General features: G+C 45.2%; 1 gene segment (V, D, J or C); it reads right to left on the minus strand.

Moving 5' to 3' along the window:
• Window positions 1–20,748, minus strand: part of LOC125081768 (immunoglobulin lambda variable 3-9-like) — a 156,532-nt gene extending 135,784 nt beyond the window's left edge. Inside the window, 1 exon segment of the V gene segment in view lies at window positions 20,669–20,748. Coding sequence covers window positions 20,669–20,714 — 46 coding nt within the window.
• Window positions 20,749–21,506: the final 758 nt, after the last annotated feature.

Here is a 21,506-nt window from a genome sequence, read left to right on the forward strand (position 1 = left end):
ACCTTGTGAATAAGCACTGGTCGATAGCTATGTCATTCATCTTTTGATCTTTCTGGGGACCTTTGATCTCATGAAGTAAGGAAACACACCAGATATATGGAGTGCCTTTCCTCTTGAACATGGTTGTGACAGCTGGAGCTGCAGCAGTCATGTGAGCTCTGTTGTCAGCGAGAATGAAAATCAAAGCTGCAAAGCTGAGATGTTGAGACAAAGAGTGAGTAGATTTGCAACTTGGAATTGGAGAACATCCCGGAAACTAGGCTTCTGCTTCCAGATTTTGTTAGGAGGGAATTTGTCTGTTCCTGCCTTTGATTATCATCTGTATGTTTCGCATTAACGTTTTGTGACCAGTAGGGAAATTATGACAAATCAATGAACTAACCAAATAACGTTAGGGAATAACCATTCAGTAGTAGGTAATATGCAGAAATTAAGTTGGATATCAGGGGAAAAAATGACACTGTGTGCAGAGAGTTTGGAAGAAATCGCTCTGGGGGTGACACTGGAACTGCTGTCAGGGTGAAAAGAAGGAACGGGTACAGGACATGTGTTTGGGGACAGCAGAGGCAGTCTCTATGGGAAAGATTCCTGTTTGTCTGAGGCTGAATGAGCAGTGAGAACCTAAATTGTCCATGATTTAAATCTTGTCAGTTTCAAGGTAATATTTTTTTAGAAATGAAAAATTGGGGGGTTGGACTGATGTGTTGTCAGAATTCATTCTGCTGTTTGTTTTTGGTTTTGGTGAATCACAGGATTGGTTCCTGTGTGAATAGGAGCAAACTGAAGTGGAAGCAGCAGCCTTTTTGTAGCTGATGGTCATTGTGGTCATCTGCTGGGTGGTCAGTCAGTCTGATATAATGTATTCTACTAATTGTTTTTGTATGTTCAAACCCCTTGTATTGTTGCAATAAATCCCTTTTGTTCATGGTTTCTAATTCATTCTATGTTTTGCTGGCTTAAGTTTGATAGTGTTTTGTTGAGGATTTCTGTGCCTGTATTTGTAAGAGACAGTGGTCTATAGTTTTCTAGTGATGTGTGGTTTTGGTATCAGTATAACAATGGCTACATGAAATGAATTGGGAAGTCTACCACATTAATTTATTTTTTGGAACAGCTGGTGAAAATTCCTATTACAGTTGAGTTTTGAATAAAACATGTGTTAGGGGTGCTGACACAGGTGCAGTCTAAAATCTGCATATAACATTTGACTCCCCCAAACCTAAACTACTAATAGTCTATCTTGACCATAAATCTTACTGACAACATGCACAGTGGATTAACACATATTTATATGTTACATGTGTTGTATATTGTATTCTTGTAAAAAAGTGAGTCCAAATAGAAAATGTTGTGAAGAAGAAAATTAGAAAATTAGGATCACTGGTGCTGGTGTGTGGGGCCCTTGCAGCCCCTACCCGACCAGCACCATGTGAGGCTCTAGTGAGGACAGGCACTGTGCTGACCCAGTGCATTTATCCTCAGCCAAGTATATCGATGGGCATATGGTTAATGCACAAGAACCTGTGCATGGTCACCAACCTGCCCTAACAATGTGGCAAACAGACGTGAACTGCACTCAGTTCCTCAACCAGCAAGACCCCTTTGCTGAGTGGGGTTCATGGAGCCTGGTCTTCCCTTGTAACCAGTTGGAGAGGCAGCAGACAGGGAGTAATGTTCAGATTGAAGAGATCTTCACTGTCTCTCAGGTCAAATCCATCAGTACAGCAAGATCTGAGTGAATAGGGAGGACACCCACCCCCTGTGGAAGGGAAAGGAAGCCTGGCCCAAGGGGGAGCAGGCTGGGAAATGCCATCAAATGGGCCTTCACCAAGTTCTATATTGACCAGAAGGCTGTATGGTGACGTGGTATGTCCCATGGAAAGGTCCCTATCTCTCCTTGTCTACATCTTAAGCCTTTGCTTACACAGTAGGAATGTCACACCCATCACTGTTAGCTACATCATCAATTCCAACATATGCAGTGATTATACTTGCTGTTGATACTGATTTATTTTTCTTTCTGATTTATTTTTCTTTTTTCCTTTTTTTAAAGATTTTATTTATTTGACACAGAGAGAGACATCAAAGGATGGAATACAAGCAGGTGGAGTGGGAGAGGGAGAAGCAGGCTTCCGGCTGATCAGGGAGAAGATGCAGGTTTGAGCCCAGGACCCTGGGATCATGACCTGAGCTGAAGGCAGATGCTTAACGATTGAGCCACCCAGGCGCCCAGTGATTTATTTTTCAAAGAGAGTTAAATCACCAAAAGAAAGCCTTCATATTTATCCCTGTATTTATCTTTCCTGACTCTTACAATCATTTTGTAGATTCAGATTCTTTCTGAAATCACTTCCTCCTGCCTGAGGGAAGACCGGCAGTATTTCCTGTGATATGGGTCTGCTGATGATCAGTTCTGTCAGTTTGGTAGAGCTGAAGAAACTTTTTTTAGCCTTCATTATGGAAGGATATTTCCCATGGATAAAGAAATACGGGTTTCTGTTTGTTTGTTTAGTATTTTGAAGATGTTTAGCCACTCCCCTCTGTGTGCATTTCTGCTCATGAGAAATTTGTTGGTATCCTTCACTGTTCCTCTGAATCTACTGTCTTCATTTCTGGGTGTTGTTTTCATCTCTAGGGGTATGATTGGGGTGCTTTAATTTTCTTCTCTGTCTCCTCTTAGCTTTTCAGTCCTTCAGACGAAATTTGGATGAAAGTCTGCAACCTTTCCCTGACTTCCATCCACAGCCTTCTGTCCTTCCTGCAGCTTCCAGACCTGCCACCCCAGGACTGCCTGAGCCGGTTCTCAAGCTGAGTGACTCTCTCCCACCATCTCTGTCTCTCTGTGCATCACAGAGAAATACACACATACACGCACATGACATTCATGTCCTATTAGATCTATATCCTCTGGATATTCCTAAGTCATGCACCTTAGTCACTATAGCTCTTTGTTGTTAAAATGATGTTGTTTTAATGGTTTTTTTTCTTGTGGCTTTGCAGTCAGTCCTCACCTCCTGCCTCATCAGAGTTCCTCCCAGCGACCTGACATCACTCACTTGCAGGAAAAGGACGTCATAACATGGTCTCATCTCCCTCATCATTTCTGCTTTCATTGTCATGTTTTACTTGTTCTTCCACTATAAATCAAACATGTTGCTATGGTTTTTGCTTTAAGCACATGACTGTATTACTAGGCATTAACACTAAAACTTGTTTATCCATGCAGCTATGATTTCCCAAGCTTATATAGTTTGTGCAGACTCACTTTCCCCTCTGTCACCCTTCCTTCTCTCAGAGGGACGTCCATCACTGTTGCTCATGCTGAGGGTCTACGGGTGATCAGTTCTGAGAAGTCTGTTGTCTAAGAAAGATTGATTTTGTCTTCACTTTGCAATGACATTTTTGTCAGTAAAGACCAAAGATGACAGATATTTCCTATTAGAATTTGCAGACATAGCTTTTTTCTACAGTTTTACAGTTTACATAGTTCATGATGAGAAATGTACTTCCTCCATGATGCTGGTTCTCTGTAGGAAACAAGACTCTCCTCTCTGGTTGTGAGAATTTCTGCATTGTTGTTATGTTATAATTTCATATGATGTGTCCTGTGCTGTCTCTTATGTTCCCTGTGCCTGAGCTTCATTGAGCTTCTTGGGTATATTGGTTCCTGGGTTTCTCCAAATTTGAAGCCTTTCTGTAGATTGTTTCTTCTCCTATTTTTTTGATTCACCCTCAGTTTCATACCTTCCCTCCCTGAAGCTCCTACACTTGCACACTGTCCGGGTGGCATAAGGTATCCTCCAGGCATTTAGCCTTCATTAATTTAAACCAGGCATTTCACTGTGTGTTTCATTTTGAATACTTTACATCGCTTTTTCATCAAATTCCTTGATCTCTTCTTTTGCAGCATCATACCTGCTGTCAGTCTATCTCCTGTATTTTTAAATTTCATACATACTCATTTAGGAAAGTTTTTAAAAGAAAGGTTCTTTAAAAAATGTCTTCCATTTCTGCTTCTCAGATGTGTAATCGTTCCTCCCCACACTGTCCTAGGGAAACTAATAATTCTAGTAGTTCTAGTAGTTCTAATAATTGATTACAAATTCCATGCTGATCTGCCCTGTGCAGTCTGCCTGGAGGACTGGGCAGAAGGGGGCAAACTAGGGACCTCATACTTGGGACTTGGGCCAGACCTGCTCACTGCTCTGTGCACTGGTCTCCTGGAGCTGGAGGAGAGTGTGACATAGATAGGGAAGGGGTTTGTGTCTCACTTCCCCATGTGCTTGTGTGACCGTGAGCAATACCACTGCTGTCATAGGACTGACAGTAATAGTCAGCCTCGTCCTCAGCCTGTGTGCTGCTGATGGTCAGGGTGGCCGTGTTTCCTGACTTGGAGCCAGAGAATCTCTCTGGGATCCCTGAGGGCCGCTTACTATCTTCATAAATGACCATCAGAGGGGCTTGGCCTGGCTTCTGCTGGTACCAGTGTACATAAAAATACTCTGCTTCCCCTCCAGTGCAGGTGATTGTAGCCGTCTGACCCAGGGCAACTGACACTGAGGGAGGCTGAGTCAGCTCACTGGAGGTCACAGAACCTGAAAAGACAGAAGAGAAGAGGTTGCAATAAGGTCCAGGGGCTCATCCCAGGGTCCCAATACTGAGGCTGTTCTGTGCCTGAGCTCGGGGTTTGGCCCAGGCTCAATTCAGGTCCTGTGCAGCTGAGAGTATGGGCAAGACTGGGAACAGCACCTGTGCAGAGAGTGAGGACGAGAAGTGAGAGAGGAGTCCAGGCCATGGTGCATGTGCTCAGTGCTCTGTGTTCTGAGAATCACAGCTGGGCCAGGCTCACTCTATCCTCTCTTATTTCTTTCCAGGTCCTGGGGTCTGTGATTGTTAGTAGTTATGCAAATTTCCTCCTCTCTGGGACTGCACATGCATTCAAAGCACTTGTGGGCTCAGACCAGGTGACTGAAGAGGAAGAGAAGAACCCTTAGCTTCCTCTAAACAGCTCAGGTCAGAAAATAAGCCTTGGTCTCCAAATTTAGTATCACAGTCACAATTCTGGGGTTTGAACACAACCACTCTCTCTACACATTCTGTCTGAGGACTTTTGGTGCTGGTTCATGGCCTTCCAGAATCCTGGCCATGTGGTAGGTCTGGGCTCTCTGAGAGAGTCAGACAACACTTGATTCAGGGAAAGGTGGTTCTGTGACTTCACTACCTTTCCCGCCCCCTCCTTGAGGTTCCCTCTGAGTCCCCCAAAGACACTGTGGTACCACCCTTGGCTTGGCAACAGAATAGGAAGCTCTCTTTTTCTGAGGTTCGTTCATCATCTTGTAAGTGCAAGTTTACTTTGCCCAATAGCCATCTGCTTTTGGAGATTTATCAGGATTTGTAGTCTAATTACACATGATGCTGTTGTCTCTATGACAGCCCCCATCCCACAGCAGACCAGCAACTGGCATTGTCAGCCATTTGTTCACTTTTAATTTTTTCATCAATGTTTCATGGGAACACATGAAAATGGCCTGAATTCATGAGAAACAACGTCAAGATCTGTGATCCTGTGAGGATCCACATGATCACACATTCCCATATATTGTGAGCTCCAGTGCCTGAGCCATGGTCCCTGCAGCCAAGAGAATCACGTCACTCTGGAGACAATCTCACAAGGAGGCTGCAGATGTTCCTTCTAGGGACCATGGTCCCCAAGTACTGTGCCTCCTGCCCCCTGAGATGCTCTGGAACAAAGGTGTTGCAGCCCCAGGTCTGAGTTGGGGTGGAGGTGGGGAAGGAAAGGCAGAGTGTGAGTCATTGGGTGTCTCTGGATGTGCCCAGCACAGAAGAGTCAGTCTCTGGAGACACTGGTGGACAGAGAGGGAACCTGAATTTCCCAGGTTAGGTGCTCACTCTGTCAAGAGTCTTGTCAGTTTCTGGTTGACACCGTGTGTCTGACCCTCAGAACATGGTCCTTGCAGCCTGGGGAGTTAGGGTGGATCATCCTGACAGTCTCTGAGGATTGAATCTCAGACAACCTGTTGACCTCCAGGCCTGGTATCCCTGTGAGGCTCCCCCTGGGCAGCCCCAGCCTCTGTCCTGCAGCACCTGATGCAGCTCTGCTGCCCCTGCTGGTGGATGGGGACTTGGACCAGGAGCTTCCCTCCTGTACTTCTCTCTGCAGCACCTGTCACCTGAGAAAGAGTGTGGGCAAGGGTTTCCAGCCACCCACAGGCAACTTCCCCCCTGCCTTGCCCAGCCCAGTGCAGCACAGACAGGTCAGATACACGGTGCCGGCGACAGGACAGGTGCGATTCCTGTAGTTGACCCAGGGTTGAAATGCCCTGCCCTAGCCTGCCGTCTTGTTATAAGAATGAGAGAGAAGGTACAGTGTAGTGTATTTGAAAAGGGTCAGTGTCCACACAAACCTGTGCGATGTCCCACAGCCACAGGATTCCTGTGTATTTAGGAATCAGAATCTATGCTTCCTGCGTCCCTATCCATGTAGTTGGGACATGGGAGTGACAGGTGATGCTTCTCGCACTAAGTCAGTTTTAGCAGGGATATATTTAATTTTATTGTTATCACTGCTTTTTTAAAAATTCATTTTTTATTATCCAGCCCTCACCTCCTGAAGTTTGATGTGGGAGGATTTGTAAAATATCCTAGTCTGTGGCTTGGTGATGTTGGCAAACTGCTCCTTCAGACCTGGATCCAATCCCACATGCTGTAGGTACAGTGTAGCTGAAACCTTGTCCTTGTGTACCCACAGAAGCATACTGGAGACTCCAACACCAAGAACCCGCTGAGTTGTTCTCATTAAAGAGACACTTCAGTGTTTTGTATCATTTAATTTGAAATGACATGTTTCCTACTTGAGTATAAGCTTCCCCATTTCACAGCAAGTAAAGCAGATGCCCAGAGAATAAGTTCCCAGGAAAACAGAGGAAGATAGGGGGAGTCTGGAGATGCAGCCCAGGTGTCTTAGATTTAGACCTGGAGCCTCTGGGGCAGTGGAGGCAGGTTGGCTGTGCTGGGGCCTGGCCTGGGTCTTGCTGGCTCCCTTCTGCATCACCACTTTATCTTCTGCTCTGCTCTCCAGAGCCAGTGGGAGTGATAGGGATCTCATGGCCATCTATAGGGACATCTGAGTCTTACAAGTGAACAGAGGACCTGTAGTTTCAAGAAACTCTGGGGGACATTCTCTTTTGTCCCACACCCTGAAGTAAGCCCTGGTACAAGCTCAGGGTCATGGTCATGGTCAGGGTTCTGTGGGGACTGAGCCTGTGGGCAGAGCCTGGGACAGCCCCTGGGCAGGGAGTGAGGAGAGAGAGAGAGAAGGAGGTTCCATGTCATGGTGGGGACCAGAGTTCTGTCTGTTGAACCCACAGCTGAGTCTTCCCCCCTGCAAGCCTCCCTCATTCTCTCACTGGTCCCCTGAAGATGTTCCTTCTCAGCCTTGTAGAGAGAATCTCTGTGCTTCTGGGTGGGCTTCCTGGATCTGGTGCATGATGTGCCACACTCACCTCTGGACTCTTCTTGGAGAGCTCTGGTCACTCTGTGTTTGAAAATCTTAAAGTCCATGAGAGCAGGGGCTTGTGTGGGCATTTTGTAGCTGTTCTCATGAAACGTTCACTGTGTGTATTCCATCTCTTCATCCTGTGTGTGATACACATAAGAGAAAATGTTCATCCTAATTATTTTTAGGGACTCCATTAATTTCCCCAGATTTTCTACGTGTTCCCTGTGAATGTTTCATGTCCCAGATTGTGGAGCAGAATTGTGTGGGAATTATCTTAAATTGTGGCTTAGATTCTGTGTCACTTCCCTTCCTGGAGGTTTCTGATGGGCAGCATATACTTGGGAGTTATTGTGAAATTCAATCTAACAATCTCTGTCTTTAATCATGGCATTTAGAGCATTTCCTGAATGTGACTAGTAATATCATTTCAGTATAGCAACTTTCCTTTATGTTCTTGTTGTCCTATGTGTTCTTTGTTCCTTCCTTCCATATATATGTATATATGTATATATATATACATATATATGTATATTTATTTGTATATGTATATTTGTATATATGTATATATGTATATATGTATATTTATATGTATATATATATATTTGACAGACAGAGACCACAAGTAGGCAGGGCAGGGGGGAAGCAGGCTCCCCGCTGAGCAGAGAGCCCAAGCGGGGCTCGATCCCAGGACCCTGGGATCACGACCCAAGCCGAAGGCAGAAGCTTTAACCCACTGAGCCACCCAGGCGCCCCTCCATGTATATATTTTTTGATTAATAGAATATGTTTTAATGATTCCATCTTATCTCCCATTTCTGCTTAAGTTCCTTTTGTCTGATGATCAATAACTTGCAATAGTCTACATTCTGTGATGCTACCAAATTATGTAGAATGTAAGCACCTAATAACATCCTTTTGTGTCTCACCTCTCAGCATATTCACTGTGATTTTCCTATGTATTATTTCAACTCTGTCAGGAGTTCCAACATACATAGTCATTATATGTTCTACACAGTTTTAGGGAGACATTGACATGCTGTAGGATTCCGTGCCAAGGGAGAGATCCTGGGGAAGGTTATAGATGCTGTGCCACAGTATATCCAGGGTGACCTCCCTGCCAGGGACAGACCCAGTGCTTGAGCAAGGATTCACAGTGACTAGTGTAGCAGGAATGGGGGTGGGGTGGAGCGTCACAAAGTCCTGGACCTGTACTAGAGCCAAAGACAGATTCTACCAGATAGTGATGAGAGACCCCAAGTCAGAATTTTACATCTGAGCAAAGGTGATAGTGTAGTAAACCTATACCTTTACCTTCTGGTCTCAGGTCCTGGTAACCAATCCTCCCACTTAGAATCCCTGAGGCTTTGCCAGGTGATCTCTGCTTCCCCCTAGTGGCCGCTCCACACTGGCAGCTGGAAGTGCAGGGAAATCTTTTGTCCAGGTAGAGAGTCATGACCCAGTGCTCACATCATGATTCTCCTTGATCCATGCACTGTTGGCTCCAGGGGAAGATTTGCTTGTCTCTGTGAGGCTCCTGCCAGCATCAAGACCAGGTAAGAGGAGTCATATTACCCATGAAAATAGGAAGAGGCTCATGTGAAGAGAAGGCAGGACCCATCTGAGGTATCAGGGCTCATGTCTCTGGGGTAGTGGTGGTCATGTCTGTGGTTTTGGGGCTGAGCACCAGGAGACACAGGATCTGGCTGCTAGAGCACCAAGTAGTGTGATGATGGCTCCTGCTCCAAGGACAGAGACAGTAAGACACTCAACCAAAAAATTCTTTTTTTTTTAATTTTTTTTTATTTTTTCAGCATAACAGTATTCATTATTTTTGCACCACACCCAGTGCTCTATGCAATCCGTGCCCTCTACAATACCCACCACCTGGTGCCCCCAACCTCCCACCCCCCACCCCTTCAAAATTCTCAGATCGTTTTTCAGAATCCATAGTCTCTCATGGTTCACCTCCCCTTCCAATTTCCCTCAACTCCCTTCTCCTCTCCATCTCCCCTTGTCCTCCATGCTATTTGTTATGCTCCACAAATAAGTGAAACCATATGATAATTGACTCTCTCTGTTTGACTTATTTCACTCAGCATAATCTCTTCCAGTCCCGCCAATGTTGCTACAAAACTTGGGTATTCATCCTTTCTTTTTTCTTTTTCTTTTTTTTTTTTTTTACAGCTTTATAAACATATATATTTATCCCCAGGGGTACAGGTCTGCGAATCGCCAGGTCTACATACCTCACAGCACTCACCACAGCACACACCCTCCCCAATATACACAACCCCACCCCCCTCTCCCAACCCCCTCCCCCCATCAACCCTCAGTTTGTTTTGTGAGATTAAGAGTCACTTATGGTTTGTCTCCCTCCCCATCCCATCTTGTTTCATTTACTCTTCTCCTACCCCCTCAACCCCCCATGTTGCATCTCCTCTCCCTCATATCAGGGAGATCATATGATAGTTGTCTTTCTCCGATTGACTTATTTTGCTAAGCATGATACCCTCTAGTTCCATCCACATTGTCGCAAATGGCAAGATTTCATTTCTTTTGATGGCTGCATAGTATTCCATTGTGTATATATACCACATCTTCTTTATCCATTCGTCTGTAGATGGACATCTAGGTTCTTTCCATAGTTTGGCTATTGTAGACATTGCTGCTATAAACATTCGGGTGCACGTGCCCCTTCGGATCACTACGTTTGTATCTTTAGGGTAAATACCCAGCAGTGCAATTGCAGGGTCATAGGGTAGTTCTATTTTCAACATTTTGAGGAACCTCCATGCTGTTTTCCAGAGTGGTTGCACCAGCTTGCATTCCCACCAACAGTGTAGGAGGGTTCCCCTTTCTCCGCATCCTCGCCAGCATCTGTCATTTCCTGACTTGTTAATTTTAGCCATTCTGACTGGTGTGAGGTGATACCTCATGGTGGTTTTGATTTGTATTTCCCTGATGCCGAGTGATATGGAGCACTTTTTCATGTGTCTGTTGGCCATCTGGATGTCTTCTTTGCAGAAATGTCTGTTCATGTCCTCTGCCCATTTCTTGATTGGATTATTTGTTCTATGGGTGTTGAGTTTGCTAAGTTCTTTAGATTTTGGACACTAGCCCTTTATCTGATATGTCATTTGCAAATATCTTCTCCCATTCTGTCAGTTGTCTTTTGGTTTTGTTAACTGTTTCCTTTGCTGTGCAAAAGCTTTTGATCTTGATGAAATCCCAATAGTTCATTTTTGCCCTTGCTTCCCTTGCCTTTGGTGATGTTCCTAGGAAGATGTTGCTGCGGCTGACGTCGAAGAGGTTGCTGCCTGTGTTCTCCTCGAGGATTTTGATGGATTCCTTTCTCACATTGAGATCCTTCATCCATTTGAGTCTATTTTCGTGTGTGGTGTAAGGAAATGATCCAATTTCATTTTTCTGCATGTGGCTGTCCAATTTTCCCAACACCATTTATTGAAGAGGCTGTCTTTTTTCCATTGGACATTCTTTCCTGCTTTGTCGAAGATGAGTTGACCATAGAGTTGAGGGTCTATTTATGGGCTCTCTATTCTGTTCCATTGATCTATGTGTCTGTTTTTGTGCCAGTACCATGCTGGCTTGATGATGACAGCTTTGTAATAGAGCTTGAAGTCCGGAATTGTGATGCCGCCGACTTTGGCTTTCTTTTTCAATATTCCTTTGGCTATTCGAGGTCTTTTCTGGTTCCATATAAATTTTAGGATTATTTGTTCCATTTCTTTGAAAAAAAATGGATGGTACTTTGATAGGAATTGCATTAACTGTGTAGATTGCTTTAGGTAGCATAGACATTTTCACAATATTTATTATTCCAATCCGGGAGCATGGAACATTTTTCCATTTCTTTGTGTTCCTCAATTTCTTTCATGAGTACTTTATAGTTTTCTGTGTATAGATTCTTAGTCTCTTTGGTTAGGTTTATTCCTAGGTATCTTATAGTTTTGGGTGCAATTGTAAATGGGATGGACTCCTTAATTTCTCTTTCTTCTGTCTTATTGTTGGTGTAGAGAAATGCAACTGATTTCTGTGCATTGATTTTATATCCTGACACTTGACTGAATTCCTGTACAAGTTCTAGCAGTTTTGGAGTGGAGTCTTTTGGGTTTTCCACATATAGTATCATATCATCTGCGAAGAGTGATAGTTTGACTTCTTCTTTGCCGATTTGGATGCCTTTAATTTCCTTTTGTTGTCTGATTGCTGAGGCTAGGACTTCTAGTACTATGTGGAATAGCAGTGGTGATAACGGACATCCCTGCCGTGTTTCTGACCTTAGTGGAAAAGCTTTCAGTTTTTCTCCATTGAGAATGATATTTGCAGTGGGTTTTTCATAGATGGCTTTGATAATATTGAGGTATGTGCTGTCTATCCCTACACTTTGAAGAGTTTTGATCAGGAAGGGATGCTGTACTTTGTCAAATGCTTTTTCAGCATCTATGGAGAGTATCATATGGTTCTTGTTCTTTCTTTTATTAATGTGTTGTATCACATTGATTGATTTGCGGATGTTGAACCAACCTTGCAGCCCTGGAATAAATCCCACTTGGTCGTGGTGAATAATCCTTTTCATGTACTGTTGAATCCTATTGGCTAGTATTTTGGCGAGAATTTTTGCAGCTGTGTTCATCAAGGATATTGGTCTGTAGTTCTCTTTTTTGATGGGATCCTTGTCTGGTTTTGGGATCAAGGTGATGCTGGCCTCATAAAATGAGTTTGGAAGTTTTCCTTCTATTTCTATTTTTTGGAACAGTTTCAGGAGAATAGGAATTAGTTCTTCTTTAAATGTTTGGTAGAATTCCCCCGGGAAGCCGTCTGGCCCTGGGCTTTTGTTTGTTTGGAGATTTTTGATGACTGTTTCAATCTCCTTACTGGTTATGGGTCGGTTGAGGCTTTCTATTTCTTCCTGGTTCAGTTGTGGTAGTTTATATGTCTCTAGGAATGCATCCATTTCTTCCAGATTGTGCAAATTTGTTGGCGTAGAGTTGCTCATAGTATGTTCTTATAATTGTCTGTATTTCTTTGGTGTTCGTTGTGATCTCTCCTCTTTCATTCATGATTTTATTTATTTGGGTCCTTTCTCTTTTCTTTGTGATAAGTCTGGCCAGGGGTTTATCAATCTTATTAATTCTTTCAAAGAACCAGCTCCTAGTTTCATTGATTTGTTCTATTGTTTTTTTGGTTTCTATTTCATTGATTTCTGCTCTAATCTTTATGATTTCTCTTCTCCTGCTGGGTTTAGGGTTTCTTTCTTGTTCTTTCTCCAGCTCCTTTAGGTGTAGGGTTAGGTTGTGTACCTGAGACCTTTCTTGTTTCTTGAGAAAGGCTTGTACCACTATATATTTTCCTCTCAGGACTGCCTTTGTTGTGTCCCACAGATTCTGAACCGTTGTGTTTTCATTATCATTTGTTTCCATAAATTTTTTCAATTCTTCATTAATTTCCTGGTTGACCCATTCATTCCTTAGAAGGATGCTGTTTAGTCTCCATGTATTTGGGTTCTTTCCAAATTTCCTCTTGTTATTGAGTTCTAGCTTCAGAGCATTGTGGTCTGAAAATATGCAGGGAATGATCCCAATCTTTTGATACCGGTTGAGACTTGATTTAGGACCAAGAATGTGATCTATTCTAGAGAATGTTCCATGTGCACTAGAGAAGAATGTGTATTCTGTTGCTTTGGGATGAAATGTTCTGAATATATCTGTGATGTCCATCTGGTCCAGTGTGTCCTTTAAGGCCTTGATTTCCTTGTTGATCTTTTGCTTGGATGATCTGTCCATTTCAGTGAGGGGAGTGTTAAAGTCCCCTACTATTATTGTATTCTTGTCGATGTGTTTCTTTGATTTTGTTATTAATTGGTTTATATAGTTGGCTGCTCCCACATTAGGGACATAGATATTTAAAATTGTTAGATCTTCTTGTTGGAGAGTTCCTTTGAGTATGATAGAGTGTCCTTCCTCATCTCTTATTATAGTCTTTGGCTTAAAATCTAATTGATCTGATATAAGGATTGCCACTCCTGCTTTCTTCTGATGTCCATTAGCATGGTAAATTCTTTTCCACCCCCTCACTTTAAACCTGGAGGTGTCTTCGGGTTTAAGATGAGTTTCTTGTAGGCAACATATAGATGGGTTTAGTTTTTTTATCCATTCTGATACCTGGTGTCTTTTGATTGGGGCATTTAGCCCATTAACATTCAGGGTAAGTATTGAGAGATATGAATTTAGTGCCATTGTATTGCCTGTAAGGTGACTGTTATTGTATATTTTCTCTGTTTCTTTCTGATCTACTACGTTTAGTGTCTCTCTTTGCTTAGAGGACCCCTTTCAATATTTCCTGTAGAGCTGGTTTGGTGTTTGCAAATTCTTTCAGTTTTTGTTTGTCCTGGAAGCTTTTAATCTCTCCTTCTATTTTCAATGATAGCCTAGCTGGATATAGTATTCTTGGCTGCATATTTTTCTCATTTAGTACTCTGAATATATCATGCCAGCTCTTTCTGGCCTGCCAGGTCTCTGTGGATAAGTCTGCTGCCAATCTAATATTTTTACCATTGTACGTTACAGATTTCTTTTCCCGGGCTGCTTTCAGGATCCTTTTTTTGTCACTAAGACTTGTAAATTTTACTATTAGGTGATGGGGTGTGGACCTATTCTTATTGATTTTGAGGGGGGTTCTCTGAACCTCTTGAATTTTGATGCTTGTTCCCTTTGCCATATTGGGGAAATTCTCTCCAATAATTCTCTCCAATATACCTTCTGCTCCTCTCTCTGTTTCCTCTTCTTCTGGAATCCCAATTATTCTAATGTTGTTTCGTCTTATGGTGTCACTTATCTCTCGAATTCTCCCCTCGTGGTCCAGTAGCTGTTTGTCCCTCTTTTGCTCAGCTTCTTTATTCTCTGTCATTTGGTCTTCTATATCGCTAATTCTTTCTTCTGCCTCATTTATCCTAGCAGTGAGAGCCTCCATTTTTGATTGCACCTCATTATTAGCTTTTTTGATTTCAACTTGGTTAGATTTTAGTTCTTTTATTTCTCCAGAAAGGGCTTTTATATCTCCCGAGAGGGTTGCTTTAATATCTTCCATGCCTTTTTCAAGCCCGGCTAGAACCTTGAGAATCGTCATTCTGAACTCTATATCTGACATATTACCAATGTCTGTATGGATTAGGTCCCTAGCCTTTGGTACTGCCTCTTGTTCTTTTTTTTGTTGTGAATTTTTCTGCCTTGTCATTTTGTCCAGATAAGATTTTATGAAGGAGCAAGTAAAATACTAAAAGGGTGGCAACAACCCCAGGAAAATATGCTTTAGCCAAATCAGAAGAGATCCCACATTGTGAGGGGGGAGAAAGGGGATAAAAAGGGGTTCAAAAAGAAAAAAAAAAAGAAACTATTTAGAAAAAGAAAGCCAATAAAGAAAAAATATAAAAAGAGGAAAAAAATATATATATATTAGATAAACTATTTAAAAAATGTTAAAAAAGAAAATGGTAAAAGTTAAAAAAATTTAGCAGAAGAAGAGAAAAATAAAAAAAAAATTGAAAAAGAAAAAAAAATTAAATTAACTGCAAGGCTAAAAAATCATGGGGAGAAAGCCATGAGTTCCGTGCTTTGCTTTCTTCTCCTCTGGAATTCCGCCGCTCTCCTTGGTATTGAAACTGTACTCCTTGGTAGGTGAACTTGGTCCTGGCTGGGTTTCCCGTTTATCTTCTGGGGGAGGGGCCTGTTGTAGTGATTCTCAAGCGTCTTTGCCCCAGGCGGAGTTGCACCGCCCTTACCCGGGGCCGCGCTGAGTAATCCGCTCGGGTTTGCTTTCGGGAGCTTTTGTTCCCTGAGCGCTTTCCGTAGAGTCTGGAGGGCGGGAATGAAGATGGCGGCCTCCCGGTCTCCCGCCTGGAGGAGCCGAGAGCCCGGGGCCCCACTCCTCAGTGCGCCCTCAGAGAACAGCGCCCAATGACTCCCGTCACCCTGGCCTCCCGCCGCGCTCCGAGCTGACCGAGCCTGCGACTGGTTCAAGGCAACCCCGAGCTTCGAGTCACTCCTCTGCTCTGTCTCTGTAGCTGGCTTCCACGTTCTAATACCGGTAAGCTCTGCGACACTTCGACACCCCCGATCCTTCTGTGACCCTGTGGGACCTGAAGCCGCGCTGACCCCGCCTGGGCTTCACCCCAGTTAAGCCTCTGGAGTGATGTCCCTCGGTGGAACAGACTTTTAAAAGTCCTGATTTTGTGCTCCGTTGCTCCGCCGCTCGCCAGGAGCCGTCCCCTCCCCCCGCGGTCTATCTTCCCGTCGCTTTGGATTCACTTTTCTGCCAGTCCTACCTTTCAGATAGTGGTTGATTTTCTGTTTCTAGAATTGCTGTTCTTCTTCTCTTCAATCTCCCGTTGGATTTGTAGGTGTTTGCAATCTTTAGATAAGCTATTTAGCTGATCTCCCGCTACCTGAAGTAGTCTCAGCCTGCTACTTCTCCGCCATCTTGACTCCTCCCCCAGAATGATTGTTTTGACCATAGAGTTTGCCACTAAAGATCCTGTTTCTGATTGATCAGGTCATTAAGTAAAATTTAGATGAAAAATTTTAATGGTACTCTCCATTCTTTTGTAAGGAGAAAATGATCTCACTTCTGTGTCTCCCATTCCCAGAAGGCATATTTCTAACAGAAGCCAGGGTGGAAATGGCGGAAGCTTCTGCTCTTCCTTCTTAATAAATTCCTCATCTATTCTTTGGACCTCATGCAATTACGCTCAAGTTCAATTTCAAAACCACAGGTCAAAGAATCGTGGAAAGAATTTGAACTTATGATACAAATCTCTTCAAATACCAGAAAAGATATTTCCCCTCAGAGCTACAGTAAGGCCCTAATGTAGCCGGGGCCACCACACAGGGTCACATGGACATGGGTGTCAGTCCATGTGGGTCAGACCATAGTAAGGGTCAGACATGCCTGGTTCAGGTGACTTGGGCAGTGGATGGACAGTGGCAGGAGAAGGTCTCCAGGTGGGCCCCAAGGTGGTGTCTGGTCTTCCTCCTCAGTTTCTGTAAAACCTGAAGAAGGGAAGCACCTGGAGCAGCAGGGGTCTGGTCCCCTCCTCAGTAAGTTTTGGGCAGCCCTGTAGGTTGTTGTAAACCTCATCCAGGAAAGCAAGGAGTCAGAGAGCTGCTGGGGCCCATGCATGTGCTTGTACCCAAGGAGAAGGGAAATTCCCACAGGGCTGTGCTTTCTGATACAGCTGTCTTCCCTCCAGAGTGACACATGATTACATCTGGGGCCCACACTATGTATAATGACACTCCAAATCTGTATTATCTACTCTGAAGCCTGGCTGTAGTTCCCATACAAGAGCCCACCAGCTGCCACTCTTCAGTTGAGTTAACACAGATCTGAGGACAGGGAACCTCCTAGTCTCCCATCCTTCAGGGTCCAGGCCAGGACTAGGAAGGACTCATGTTCTTAGGCCTGACTAGCATATGCTTAGAGGACAGGTGAGAGTGAGAGCCAAACCATGACAGGTTGGTTCATGTCCCATTCCCCATCTTTCTATGTCACCTGAGTCATTGCCAGCACTCTCAATGTATGTGAAGTAGCACAGCAATGGTCAGCCTAGTCCTGGCTCTCAGTCCTGGTCATGCCTAGGGGGCCATTTGCCTATGTTCCATCCTCAGAATCAGCGCTGGATGGTCGCTCATCTCTGTATATATACACCCGCTGGGGGACCAGGCTTGGGTTCTGCTGCTGCCAAGAGGCGTGTTCATGCCTGAGCTCATGGGCCTGAATAGGGCCACTGACATGGAGAGAGTTGGCCGCAGGTCAGGGGAAGCACATGCCTGTAAGAGAGGAGAGGAAGTGGTGTTGGAGGAAGACAGCTGAGTGAGAAGTGACTGTCACAGCCCCGTGAAGGGAGGGGGCAATGTGGACATAGTGAGTGTGGGTCCTGACCCCATGGACCCTGACTGGGTGGGAGATTGTGTCACTTGTGCCTCCCACTGTGCCTCTCTGTGGGCCTCTCACCTTGGTTGCAAGCAGGAGCAGAGCAGGGGTGAAACCACTCAGAGAGGGGTCCTTGGAGGAGAAATACCACAGGCTCACTAGGGAGCTGTTCCACCTGCAGATGCCTTGGTCTCACCCAGTCCTGCTGCAGCTGCATCTGCGTCTTGGGGAGCAACCCCTTCCCCATCCTCCAGGACTGTGTGCTCTCTGTTCCTCAATGGGGGGTGTCTAGGCCCCGTGGAAAATCTCACTTCTTCTTCTTATCTCCCTAGGTCCTACTCAGCCACCTGGGACATGGGGCTCCACTGACCTGCTCTGGGTAAGGGAGCTTGAATTAAACTCCAGATAATGTATGATCTGAAAAGTTGTTTCAGAATGGACACTTCCACCAGCAATATGGAGTGTGTGCTGTGGATGGTGATCCCCCAGGGCATACTGACTGCACAGCTCTGTGAGCAGAGTCAGGGTCTTATTTCTTTCAGCACCTCCTGGGAGTGAATCAGGAGTCAATGTGAGGGCACTGGCTGGGGTGATTCATGGTGACTGTCACAGGGAGTCCTGGGTGTCTACTGCACAAGTGAGGCAAAGGGCAGTATGTATGGATTCGGGAGATCCCCTAGGAGTTCCTGGTTTGTGGTTACAGTCATGAATGTGCCACAGATATTTCCAGCATATCTGAAAATAGACCAATGTTCCTGAATGACGGTTTAGTCCTCCCAACTGGCTGGGATGAGGACTAGCTCAGGTATTTTCCTGAAGAAAGGGGATCAAGGAGTGGGTGGTGAAGAAAGTCATTATAGTTGCCTTCCTCTGAATACAGTGTAGTGGCAGAAATGAGCATGCAAATAACATGTATTTCTCCTTATGTTGTAGGAATGTGTTTGGATACATAGTAATCATTTGTTTATATTTTCTCCACCTGTCTCATCCCATTATCATCTCACATCAGGTGTGTTAATGGTCGGAAACTGTCTATCTCAGTGTTAACATTTAGGATATCAAATCATGTGGGACAAAAATAAATATTCCTAGGAGACAAAAGTGTATTTTGTTTCCTCTTATGGGAGAAAGATCCTACTTGTGGTTGTCGTGGGATAGTTGCATATTATCAAGTGGAAGAAAGATTACTGATATTCCCTTAATTTGCAGAGTATGGTTTGCATGGGTCTAGTGGATTTCATGAGGGCAAGGTGGGACTCTGGTGGCTTCTTACATGTCAGCATTGAGAGACTGGACTACATTTCATAAAATTGTTTTCTGTCCGTATTTCTGGGTAGGGTGCATGTAAAGAAGTCTTCTTGGACAAAATGTGTGTGTATTGGGAGGCTGAATTGAGACAGCATTCCTTGTGTGTGTCACTCCCATAGATGAATATTTTCTGGGTACTGTGGAGGAGAAGGCAACTGTCCCAATGTCACTCACTCACCATCAGAACAGATGAGACTCTCCAATTGTCTGTCAGAACCCAGAGCACCTAGTGTGTCTGTGCCTTTCCTCCTATAGAAGTAGAAGAAAGGATCTCATCTGGTGGAGACTGGACACGCACCTTGTGGATTTTGGGGAGACATCACAGCTTTGTGGATATATATAGTGGCCCCCTCTGTTCCCTGAGGACTGTCCCTAGGACTCTGGCCATGTCAGATTGGGTTTCTGGAAGCATACTCTGAGATAGGGAAGTGCACGTTTAAAAACCTGGAAGAAGGAAAATCAGCCTGGGCAGAAGGAGAGCGACCCACAGAGAGTGAGCCATCCGATCAGCCTCCTTCCTTCAGAGAGCTCTCCAGCTGGGACTTTCAGGACATCTGATCCAGAGGCAGGGCCTTGGGCTCTGGACCTCTGGAGATCATTCATAAGAACCTCTCTGAGAAGGGACAGAAACCTGGGGAAGCAGATTTCTGAACTGGCAGCAAGTTCTAGTGAGGAGCTCCCCTGTGAGTGGCCAGGGGCTCTAGGAAGCAGTGGGTGCATGTGTGAGCCCAGAAGAGGGGATGTGGGTGACCCCTTGGGGTCTACTGTACCCATCTGTTCCACTTTAGTATGAGCTCCTCTCATGTCCCCAGAGCTTCAGGAACTCAGCTGAGCTGGGACATTTTGAACTGTAATCCTGATCAGTTGGGAGAGCATTAGCCCATGAGCACCACATGGAAATGATGAGATCATGACCACTGGCCAAATGTTTCCCTGCATCTTTTTTCTACCCAGCCCCTGTGTCTTCAGTTGACACCCAGGCACAGAAAAGTAGGCAGCCTAATGCTGTCAGCTGTAAATGCTCTCTTGAATTCCCTGTGCAGAGCTGCCTGGAGGGCTGGATGGGGAGGAAGGTCTGGGGATCTCAGGTGAGGGGACCTGGGCCAGAAGTGCTCCCTGCTCTGTGCACAGGCCTCCTGGGGCTGGAGGAGAGTGTGACATAGATGGGGAAGGGGTTTTTATCTCACTTCCCTATCTGTCTGTGTCAGTGTGAGCATCAGCACTGCTGTCCCACACCTGAAAGTAATAGTCAGCCTCGTCCTCAGCACGGGCCCCGCTGATGGTCAGGGTGGCAGTGTTCCCCGAGTTGGAGCCTGAGAACCTGTCAGGGATCCCTGAGGGTCGGTTGCTATTCCTATAGATAATCAAAACGGGGGCCTGTCCTGTCTTCTGCTGGTACCAGTAAGCATATTTACCCCCAATGTTGTTTCCCCCACATGTGATCTTGGCCATCTGTCCCAGGTTCACCATTATTGAGGGTGGCTGAGTCAGCAAGTATGAGGCCATGGATCCTGCAAGAGAGAAGATGAGAAGTAGGTTGCAGCCAGAGTATCATCCCCTGAACACTACCACCACTGGTTTAAATCTCAGTGATTCTCTAGATAATTCCCACCCTGATGTCCTCTTTGTTCTGGGGCCCATGCGCTGGCCTTGTGGATAGAACCTTTGAACAAATGAGAACCATTCCTCCCCTTTCCCTGGGCAGTTGCAGCCTTTTTGAGGTCAGACAGAGCCAATGACGACAGTAGGAAGAGATTACACCCCACTAGCCCCTCATCCCAAAGGACGGTCTTGAGATCTTGGCCCCCAGTGGCAGTCCACTGCTGAGCTCAAAGTCAGGTTAGGAGTGTCCCAGAACCAGGGGATAAGGGAGTGTGAGCCTGGCCTCTGCACCTGTGCAGTGAGCCAGGAATCCAAGGAGGAGAGGGGTCCAGGCCATGGTGCAGGTCCCTTGATTTTGCTCCCTGAAGCTCAAGGCTGGGCAGGGTTCTTCCCAGTCCCCTCTTATCCCCTTGCTGGAGACACCTGCTGTTTATGCAAATGAGCCAGAGCTCAGGGACTGCTGCTGAGGAGCTTTGTGGTTTTAGAAATGGGCTCAGCTACTAACAAAACACACACACACACACACACACACACACACACACGCACACACACACACACACACACACACACGGAAATGGGCTCAGCTCCAAGGGACTCAGAGATTGGAGGGTAGCTCCTGCAAACTCATTCTCAGTCCGGGTGATTCTCTTTCCCCCTGTGTTCCCATAGTCTGGGGTCCAAACTCTATCCCTCTCCATGCCTTGACCTGGCTCTTGGGGAGGCATGGTCACAACTGAGCTGTGAGGTGGAGTCTGTCTGCATTTTCTGAACCCATCATAGAATGTTTCCTCTGTAGGTACTAGAGGATCATAGGTCAGTGTCTGTCCTACTTCTGGTTTATATTGTGAACATCAATATAGGAAAAAATTCCTCCCTTGTCAGGTGCACATGGAGTTTTAGGGAGCCACTGATGTGCTGTAGGAGTCCGTGCCTAGGGAGAGCTCCTGGGGCAGGTAATGGATGCTGTACCTCAATATCCCCAGGATGTCCTGGTCAGGGTGTCCATGTCAGGGACAAACGCAGTCCTTGAGCAAGGATTGACAGGGACTGAGTGTAGCACTAATGGGGTGGGGTGGAGTGTCATGAAGTCCTGGACGTGTGCTAGAACCAGAGACAAATTTCACAGGAT

The sequence above is a fragment of the Lutra lutra genome, chromosome 12 (genome assembly GCF_902655055.1).
Source record: "Lutra lutra chromosome 12, mLutLut1.2, whole genome shotgun sequence".
Classification (NCBI taxonomy): Eukaryota; Metazoa; Chordata; class Mammalia; order Carnivora; family Mustelidae; genus Lutra; species Lutra lutra.